The sequence below is a fragment of the Entelurus aequoreus genome, linkage group LG13 (genome assembly GCF_033978785.1).
Source record: "Entelurus aequoreus isolate RoL-2023_Sb linkage group LG13, RoL_Eaeq_v1.1, whole genome shotgun sequence".
In the NCBI taxonomy this organism is placed as follows: Eukaryota; Metazoa; Chordata; class Actinopteri; order Syngnathiformes; family Syngnathidae; genus Entelurus; species Entelurus aequoreus.
The window spans coordinates 13,225,909-13,236,490 of NC_084743.1; the positions used below are offsets into that span (position 1 = coordinate 13,225,909).

At 38.8% G+C, this 10,582-nt stretch overlaps 1 protein-coding gene across 1 annotated transcript; it reads left to right on the forward strand.

Annotated features, from left to right (window-relative positions):
* The first annotated feature begins 6,917 nt into the window (after positions 1-6,917).
* Positions 6,918-10,183, forward strand: LOC133663764 (TSC22 domain family protein 1-like). The gene has a single exon (XM_062068464.1). The coding sequence runs from the start codon at positions 7,619-7,621 to the stop codon at positions 10,166-10,168; it is 2,550 nt and encodes an 849-aa protein (XP_061924448.1). The 5' UTR covers positions 6,918-7,618; the 3' UTR covers positions 10,169-10,183.
* Positions 10,184-10,582: the final 399 nt, after the last annotated feature.

Consider the following 10,582-nt stretch of genomic DNA (forward strand, 5'->3'; position numbering starts at 1 on the left):
GTTTATTTATTTTGTTTCTATCTTCATTTGAGAACGATGCTATCACGTTAGCTCAGTAGCTAAGTGTGTCACCGATGTATTGTCGTGGAGATAAAAGTCACTTTAAATGTCCATTTCGCGTGCTCGACTCTCATTTTCAAGAGGATATAGTATCCGAGGTGGTTTAAAATACAAATCCGTGATCCACAATAGAAAAAGGAGAGAGTGTGGAATCCAATGAGCCAGCTTGTACCTAAGTTACGGTCAGAGCGAAAAAAGATACGTCCGTCACTGCCTCTCCAGTCCTTCACTGTAACGTTCCTCATCTACGAATCTTTCATCCTCGCTCAAATTAATGGGGTAATCGTCGCTTTGTCGCTCCGAATCTCTCGCTCCATTGTAAATAACGGGGAATTGTGAGGAATACTAGCTCCTGTGACGTCACGCTACTTCCGCTACAGGCAAGGCTTTTTTTTATCAGCGAGCAAAAGTTGCGAACTTTATCGTCGATTTTCTCTACTAAATCCTTTCAGCAAAAATATGGCAATATCGCGAAATGATCAAGTATGACACATAGAATGGATCTGCTATTCCCGTTTAAAAAAAAAAAATTCATTTCAGTAGGCCTTTAAATATCTTGTCTTTGCAGTCTATTCAATTGAATATAAGTTGAAAAGGATTCGCAAATCATTGTATTCTGTTTTTATTTACCATTTACACAACGTGACAACTTTACTGGTTTTGGGTTTTGTATATATATATATATTTATATATATATATATATATATATATATATATATATATATATATTTTTTTTTGTATTTATATACGTATATTTACATTACATGCTGTCGGATTTCGGCCCAGGACAATCTTTTTAGCCCAATGTGGCCCCCAAGTCAAAAAGTTTGGACACCTCTGGAATAGAATAAAGGGACTAGAGGAAAATAACACATGGTCAGGTGTTAGATGGACAGAGTTCATTGACCTAGAGTGGGAACTTTTTCAGGCCGGAATGTCTACCTCTGTCCTCTACCCACAAACACGAGGGTGAAAGGTCCCAGAGAGTACCCGCGTTCAGAATAATCCAGTGTGACGGACATGGTGTCTGCAGAAGGATCCAGCAAAGCTCTGCATCAGTTTGTTACAGAAACTGTTTTGACGACCATGTACACAACCCACGGCAAGGATTTAGTTGAAAATGATCCAAAGTTAAGTTTTTCTCAATCTTTTCAAAGACCAGTACTTATGCTCAGTCTGTACTCATTTCATGCAATCCCATATCTGAAAGTGCCTGGATCATAATGATGGACTACAACCTGAGCAGATTTTAGACTTTGACTGTACGGTATGGTCTGAGTAATAATCATGGTTTCATGATTATCATGTGTATAAAATCTCATGGACATTCCTTAGACAATTCGATTTTGTCGGAATTAACAATAATCATATAATAAGTCTCTTCCCACCAAAAGTTCAGGAACTTTAAGTTCCTGGAACATTCAGGAACTAAAGGTATTTGTAGAAGTGCGTGGTTTGTGTCTTTCACAGTTCAGGTATACAGTATATTTCTACACTGATACCAGTAAATAAACAGACAATATTAAGTCATATTGTTTACTAAAGTGTAAGTACAGGAAATACAAAAGCAATAATATACAAAACAATATGATTTAGAAACAAAGTGTACCCGATTTGTCCGCAGTGTCCAACAGTCAGAAAGTGGTCCTCTCAGTAAATGATGAACTCATGAGGGTCAGGCGAGTCCTTTTGGTCCATTTCATCTGTAAATAACAATTTATGAATTACTACTCGCCTTCCATCCGAGTAATTCATCAGTTCATGCTCATAGACTTAGATTGGTCACATATCGTCTTAGACTTATATTGGTCAGATCAAGTCTTAGAGTTAGATTGGTCAGATCTAGTCGTAGACTTCTAGTCTTGGACTTATATTGGACAGATCTAGTCTTAGACTTCGATTGGTCAGATTTAGTCTTGGACTTAGATTGGTCAGATCTAGTCTTAGACTTAGATTGGTAAGATCTAGTCTTAGAGTTAGATTGGTCAGATATAGTCTTGGACTTAGATTGGTCAGATCTAGTCTTAGACCTAGATTGGTCAGATCAAGTCTTAGACTTAAATTGGTCAGATCTAGTCTTGGACTTAGATCAGTCAGATCTATTCTTAGACTTGGAGTGATCAGATCTAGTCTTAGACATGTATTGTACAGATGTAGTCTTACACTTAGATTGGTCAGATCTAATCTTAAACTTATATTGGTCAGATGTAGTCTTTGACTTATATTGGCCAGATGTAGTCTTAGACCTACAATGGTATGATCTAGTCTGAAACTTATATTGGTCAGATGTAGTATTGGACTTAGATTGGTCAGATCTAGTCTTAGACTTACATTGGTCACATGTAGTCTTAGACTTATATTGGTCAGATGTAGTCTTGGATTTAGATTGGTCAGAGCTAGTCTTAGCCTTGTATTGGTCAGATATAATCTTGGATTTATATTGGTCAGATGTAGTATTTGACTTAGATTGGTCAGATCTAGTCTTGGACTTAGATTGGTCAGATCTAGTCTTAGACCTAGATTGGTCAGATCTAGTCTTAGACTTAAATTGGTCAGATCTAGTCTTGGACTTAGATCGGTTAGCTCTAGTCTTAGACTTGGAGTGGTCAGATCTAGTCTTAGATGTATATTGATCAGATGTAGTCTTGCACTTAGATTGGTCAGATTTAATCTTAAACTTATATTAGTCAGATGTAGTCTTGGACTTAGATTGGTCAGATCTAGTCTTAGACTTATATTGGTCACATCTAGTCTGAGACTTATATTGGTCAGATATAATATTGGACTTATATTGGTCAGATGTAGTCTTTGACTTATATTGGTCAGATGTAGTCTTTGACTTAAATTGGTCAGATCTAGTCTTGGACTTATATTGGTCATTTCTTCCAAAATCTATTTCAAAGTGGAATATTTGATGTGCAGTATTTGGCGCCTTCAATCGGTCAACAGTTCATAACAACATTGATTTTGATTCATTATTATTTTTGAGCACTGACAGTTTAAAAAAAAACAGCTTGAATGGTATCTTTGAATTATTACAGTCAAGAGTTACATTCTTTTTTATGTTTTTTTTGTAATAGTATTTTTACAATGTGCTGCCGGCTGTGAAAAAAATAGCCACTTTAGACACCATATAAGCGTTAAAAAAATGATGTTTGTGTTTATTTTTATTGCTCAAAAAATAAGAATGAATCAAAAGCAATGTTACTATGAATTATTTACATATTTCATTTAAACATTCGACTTTGAATATTCTTATTTAAAATATTATAAATGTTGTGTTTTTGTAAAAACTGTGTTTTCTTTACTAAAAAAGGGCAAACGTTTGACGAAATCAAACAGCAGTTCAACGAATGATATGCATGACGAGTCATTGGCGGGTGGACTACAAAAGCGCCTCTATTTAGCGACAGGTCTAAAGACATTGGCATGAACAGCTGTGGCTGTAGGCAACCTCCTAATGTTTATATTTTTGTATTAATGTGAGAGGTCATCAGTTTTATGCAGCGCTGCCTGCACTTTAAAGTAGCAGTAGAGTGTAAAAACAAATTGACTTTGTATGCCTGATTGTGTTTCATTAAACCATGTTGTATTTACAATCCACAGAGTATGAGAAAATACCATCTGAACATCACAAAATGCCACAAATTCAGTCGGCCATTTTGAATATTCTGCTCCGAATATCTCCGGCGATTTCCGTAGATCCTACGTCACTGTAGTAACGCTTCTGCACTCTGACCACATTATTAGGTCAGTCATACTAGAAATACGCAAACATTGTAAAGAGATGTGCTGTTTATCATTTATAATCCTTATGTAAGACAAGAACACACAAGCTTGGCTTTTTTTTATGCATTGGAAATCGTAAATAAACCATACTTGCCAAGCCTCCCGATTCCCTCGAGTCCCGAATTTCAGTGCCCCTCCCGAAAATCTCCCGGGGCAACCATTGTTACAAATTTCTCCCGATTTCCACCAAGACAACAATATTGGGGGCGTGCCTTTAGCGTCCTCTCTCACCTGAAACCTTCACCCTTTAATGGCCGCATGCTGTCCTCAGTCGCGTCCGCTTTTCCTCCATATCCGCCGGCTTTTCCGGCCCAGTCACATAACATCGATAGCTTTTGGAACTCAGTGCACACACGACAACCTATCTGGATTCCATAAGAGATTCGATAAGGAATCAGTTCGATAAGAGGATTCGCTAATGACATCGACATCAATAATTTCTTAACGAACATCATCCCTATCCTCCTTCTTTTATACATATATATATATATATTTATATATAAAATAAAATAAATACTTGAATTTCAGTGAATTACATATATATATAAATATATATATATATATATATATATATATATATATATATATATATATATATATATATATATATATATATATATATATATATATATATATATATATATATATATATATATATATATATATATATATATATACTGTATATAGCTGTAATTCACTGAAATTCAAGTATTTCTTTTATTGGCAAAAAAATATTATATATATATATATATATATATATATATATATATATATATATATATATATATATATATATATATATAATTATATTATTTTGCCAATATATTTCTTTTATTGGCAAAATAATATAATATATATATATATATATATAAAATAAATAATATAATATGTATATATAATTATATTATTTTGCCAATAAAAGAAATATATTGGCAAAATAATATAATATAATATGGACGGCTCCTTTTCAATTGCTTTATTGTGGTTTGAAATGATTTGTCGTATGTTGTTCATGCAGCTGTAGCTCAATTTAATGTTGTTCTTGTTGAATACTTTTCTTAGGGTGTTGCCTTTGGGGAAGTGTTTGTCGATCAATTGAAAATTGATTGCTCAATTGCTCAATAATATTGAGCAATTGAAAAGGAGCCGTCCACCACCAGGCAGAACGACTCCAAAACCGACAAAGGCTGTAACTGCCGCAAGAAACCTGATTGCCCTCTCAACGGGGGGTGCTTACAATCATCAGTCGTTTACCAAGCAAAGGTAACACGCAAGGACATTAACACATCCGACACATATGTAGGATTAACTGAGGGAGCATTCAAAACCAGATGGAACAATCACAAAGCCTCTTTCAGAAGCAAAAGCTTGCGGGACACTACAGAACTCAGTAAACACATTTGGAATCTCAAAGACAATAATGTTGAATATTCGATAACATGGCAAATTCTTGCATCCAGCACACCTTACAACAGTGGTAATAAAAGATGCAACCTATGCTTAAAGGAGAAACTGTTTATTATATACAGTCCAGACTTGTCATCCCTCAACAAGCGCAGCGAAATTGTATCAGCATGCTGTCACAGAAGGAAACACCTCCTAGGTAACACATGAGCCAATCACCACGCCCCCACGCCTGCCTGTACCCACCCGCTCTGTGCCCTGTATAAACCATGGTATGTGAATGCTTCCATTAAAATCTCCTGATGATTGAGGAAACCCTCATGAAACAGGCCTGTAGAGATGAAATAGTCTTGTGATTTTTTCCCACACATACATACATATATATATATATATATATATATATATATATATATATATATATATATATATATATATATATATATATATATATATATATATATACCGGTATATATATATATATATATATATATATATATATATATATATATATATATATATATATATATATATATATATATATATATATATATATATATATATATATATACTGAAATTCAAGTATTTCTTATATATATAAAATAAATACTTGAATTTCAGTGAATTACAGCTATATATATATATATATATAGCTGTAATTCACTGAAATTCAAGTATTTATTTTATTGGCAAAATAATATTATATATATATATATATATATATATATATATATATATATATATATATATATATATATATATATATATATATATATATATATATATATATATAGCTGTAATTCACTGAAATTATATATTATATATATAAATTATATATTTATTTTATATATATAAGAAATACTTGAATTTCAGTATATATATATATATATATATTTATATATATATATATAATAATATAATATATATATATATATATATATTTATATATATATATATAGTATATATATATATATATATATGTATATATATATATATGTATATTTTTATATACATATACTGAAATTCAAGTATTTCTTATATATATAAAATAAATATATAATTTATATATATAATGTATAATTTCAGTATATATATAATATATATATATAATAATATAATATATATATATATATATATATATATATATATATATTTATATATATATATAATATATATGTATATATATATATATATATATATATATATATATATATATATATATATATATATATATATATATATATATATATATATATATATATGTATATATATATATATATATAGCTGTAATTCACTGAAATTATGAGGTCTCAAGGTTGGCAGGTATGGTCATACTGCAAATACGCAAACATTGTAAAGAGATGTGCTGTTTATCATTTATAATCCTTATGTAAGACAATGAGATACATGCTTGGATTTTTTTTATGCATTGGAAATCGTAAATAAATAGCTAACAATTAAGTAAAAATAATAATAATTAAAAAAAAGATATGCATGACGAATGGGGGCTGACGAGCGAAGCGACTAGCGCTCGGCATGTTTCGGCAACTTCCGCCAATCCTGACGTCGGACTCTGCCAGACTGCTTTATGTCTGGTAGCAGAGACCATGCGCGGGCGCCATATTGCCGAGCACTCCTCCCCTCCCTCCCTCCCTTCCTGCCTCCAGCCGGGTCCCAGCACACGCACACACCCACACACACTCACACAGCTGCGGCGCAGGAGGCTCCACACTGAGCGCGGCTACTGTCGGAGCAGACCGGTGATACAGCAAAACCAAGGACAACATCGTGGAACTCAAATGGGACGGATTAAACCTTCTTACGCCACCGCTTAGTGACCGAATTGGGGACGTACGTCACGGCCGCCACGGATGAAAGGTGGCTCGCTTCTTCATTGTTTGGAGGATTGAAAGCTAAAAACGTCTCGGTGTAGCTTGTGATGGATACTCCGAGCTAGCTAGCCTACCTTACTTCTTCTCGGGCTAGCAGCAACACCCCGACATTAGCTCCTCGGCGTGGCACTTTACTCGGCGTCCACGCGTGTGTTTGTTGTAGTCTACGAAATGTTTGTTTGCTAGCCATAAAAACCACAAAAAGTGGACACGCCGGCACATTGCAACTGCTACCAGCTGACGCTAGCTCGCCAGCTACACGTAAAGCGGCCACCAGCTTTCTTGCCACGCTTAGCCTTTAATCGTGCATGAGTGGCCGTCGGTTATACATGCAACTTTGAACTCTTCTTGATAGTTCCCAGGGACCATTTAAAAATATTCAAATAGTGCTTTTTGGGCTGCGTTTTTGCCAAAACGGCGGCGTCAACTTTGTCACATACTGCCAGAGACCGACTACCCCCCCGGATATTCTTGCAATGCATCATCCGGACCCCACCGGAGACTCTGGCGGTGTTCGAAAGATGGTCTTCCACAGGAGGGGCAGCAACACCGGCGGCGGGAGCGGCTCCACGCTGTCAACACCGGCGGTCGCCAACAGCCACGGCTCGGCTGCAGAAGAATACCAGACCTCCCTGTTGATCCAGTGCCAAACTCCTGCTGGTTCGTCCTCCCCGGGACCTCACCACCCTCCTTCCCACAGCCTGAATCTGCATTCGCAGGCCACGCAGTCCGCTGGGGCTCAGATGAAAAAGAAGAGCGGCTTCCAGATTACAAGCGTGACCTCCGCACAAATATCTGTGAGTACCAACAACAGTATTGCAGAAGACACAGAGAGCTATGATGACCTGGATGAGTCCCACACGGAGGATTTGTCATCCTCGGAAATCATGGATGTGTCTCTTTCCCGAGCCAATGACGTAGTCGGTGCGGAGAGAAGCTCCTCTGAGGAGACCCTGAATAATTTCCATGAGGCTGAAACTCCAGGACTGTTGTCTCCAAACCAGCCTTCGCACCTCCATTCCCTGAATCAAGCTCCACCGCATGGGGGAGGTATGGTAAATGGGACTGTGCATCGTCATCCTCCTCAAAACCATGGCCAGGCCTACCCGCTGTCTTCTGGGCCTGTGAGCACCTCGTCCACCCTTGCCTCTGTCACTCAAAAAATGCCTTCTAATGCCGGGGTCTCTCAAGAGATCTCTGCAAATATGGTCTCTCAGCCTGTGGGCGTAGTAGGCCTGGGACCTGCTCCTGCAATGCTTAGCTCTGCTACAGGCGCTGCAGTTAGTATAGTTAATCCCCAGACCAGCAGTGTTAGTAATGTGAATATGTTGAGCTCCGCCAACGTGCCTGTGAGGGGGGGAATAAGTGCGAGTGCTAACAGCAATGCGAAAAGTACTGCTGGTGGCGGAGATGGTTCTGCATCCGGGGGAAACCTAAAGACAAACGCCAATAATAGCATGAATCAGCTACAACAAAATCTCAACTCGCACATCACTTTTAGTGCTACAAACACTTCTGTTGTTACTGTTGCCAGTGCCTCTGGAGGGCCAGGTCTCTCAAGTGGGATTCAGACTAGACATGGGTCTGCTGTGCTGCAGTCCATGAGTACCCCTGTTACCGTTGCCGCCATTCCTGCCCAACCTGCCCCAACTCCTGCACCGGCTGTCGCTACCACCAGTTCTCGCTTCAGGGTGGTGAAGTTGGACTCAAGTTCTGAGCCCTTTAAAAAGGGAAGATGGACATGCACTGAATTCTATGACAAAGACACCCCGAACTCTGTCACTTGCTCATCGACGTCTGATGCGGGCTCTGGCGGCATGCGGCAGTTTGTCTCTGAGAACTTTGTTGGGTGCTCAGAGAGAGAAAGCACAAGTAGTAGCTCCGTGAGTAGTACTTTAAGTACAGTGAGCCATTATATGGAAAGTGTTGGCAGTGGAGAGGCTGGGGGACCCTCAGTTGCTCAACATGCACAGGATTATGCCTCCCCTCCTCAGGGTTTCCAAGCAATCATCCCCTGTGGGCTAAGTATGGGTGTGTCTCACACTCAACCTCACATGAACCCTCAAGACATCACCCATTCACATATCAAGGCTAGCATGGCTTCCTCAAACAATAACCAGCCTGTACCCATGCCCGGCCACCCGATCACCAGTGGACTGCCTTTGCCCCACCTACCCCAGCAACAGCTCACCTACGCGCAGGCAGTTGCAAATCAGCCCACAGGCTCCACACAGGGCTTAGTGAGTGTTCAACCGCACCAGCTTGGCTATGCTCCTCTCACCCAGCCTCCATGTGCAGCGCCAGTGCAGATGAGACCCCCTGAGTATAGCCAGCCACATCAAGCTCTTTTGAACCAAGGTGTACCAAGTTCTTCTGGGCAACCTAATGGAGGATGCCAGGTGATGGGAGGCCTGCAGCAGTCACAGACACTCCTCCAAAGTCAGCCACAGCAACCCTCATCTCTTCAGGCCACCACCTCCAATACATCTTTTCATGTTGGAGTAGCAGGTCAACCGCCTCCTAGCCACAGTTCCCATTTGGATTGCCTGCAACAGCAACCACAGTCCCTTCCGACACAAATCCAGAACCTTGGTGTCTGCGCCCAGTTGCCCACTACAATTCAGAACCAGGTGTCTGCAGCCGGTGTGCCTCCATCCAACCCTCCGATTGATCACCAGGCCCAAGTTCTTAACGTTGGTAGCAATAGAATGCACTCACAAGGTGTCCCCCAGAGTGTGTCCCATGACCTAAGCAGTGCCCAGGCCCTGGCTCTGGCCCATGCTGCTCAAGCTAGTGCCCTTTATGCTAGTCTGCCCACCTTCACAACCACTGAGCTCCAGGATGCTCAGCGACTCCTCCTCCAGTATCCATCAGCTCTATTAGGATTGCCGAAGTGTTCCGGAGGAGACCCAGGATCAGGATCAAGTACTGGCCAGAATCAAGAAGCTGAAGGCAACGCTGCCATTGCCAGTGCCTTAACTGCTTCAGCTGGCCTCAAGACTCTGGATGGAGAGGAGGATGGGTAAGAGAATATTGTTTTTTATGTTTTATGCAGATGTGTGTTGTTTGTGTATGGATTGTACTTGCCCGCTTTAGCTTCGTAGTTTAGTCGCTGTTTCAAGTGGCCGTCTCAACGTTTAGTTTAGGACGTGTTTCGGGGATGAATGTGCATTCCCTGACACATTATTTTACCAAACAAATGTTCCTTCTTCTCACAGTGACAGCATTTTATTCATATTTATGTAAATTTCACTGATATTATTTTGCGTTTAACAGTCTGTTTTATTGGCCAGTTATCAGAATCAAAATCAGAAATACTTTATTAATCCCCAAGGGGAAATTTAAATTTTCAGCACAATCCCATTCAAGATCAGACAAACATTACAGGGAGACAGAACAGGATCGCTGACGGGTCTGCCAACTTCCGGCGCCCCTTACAA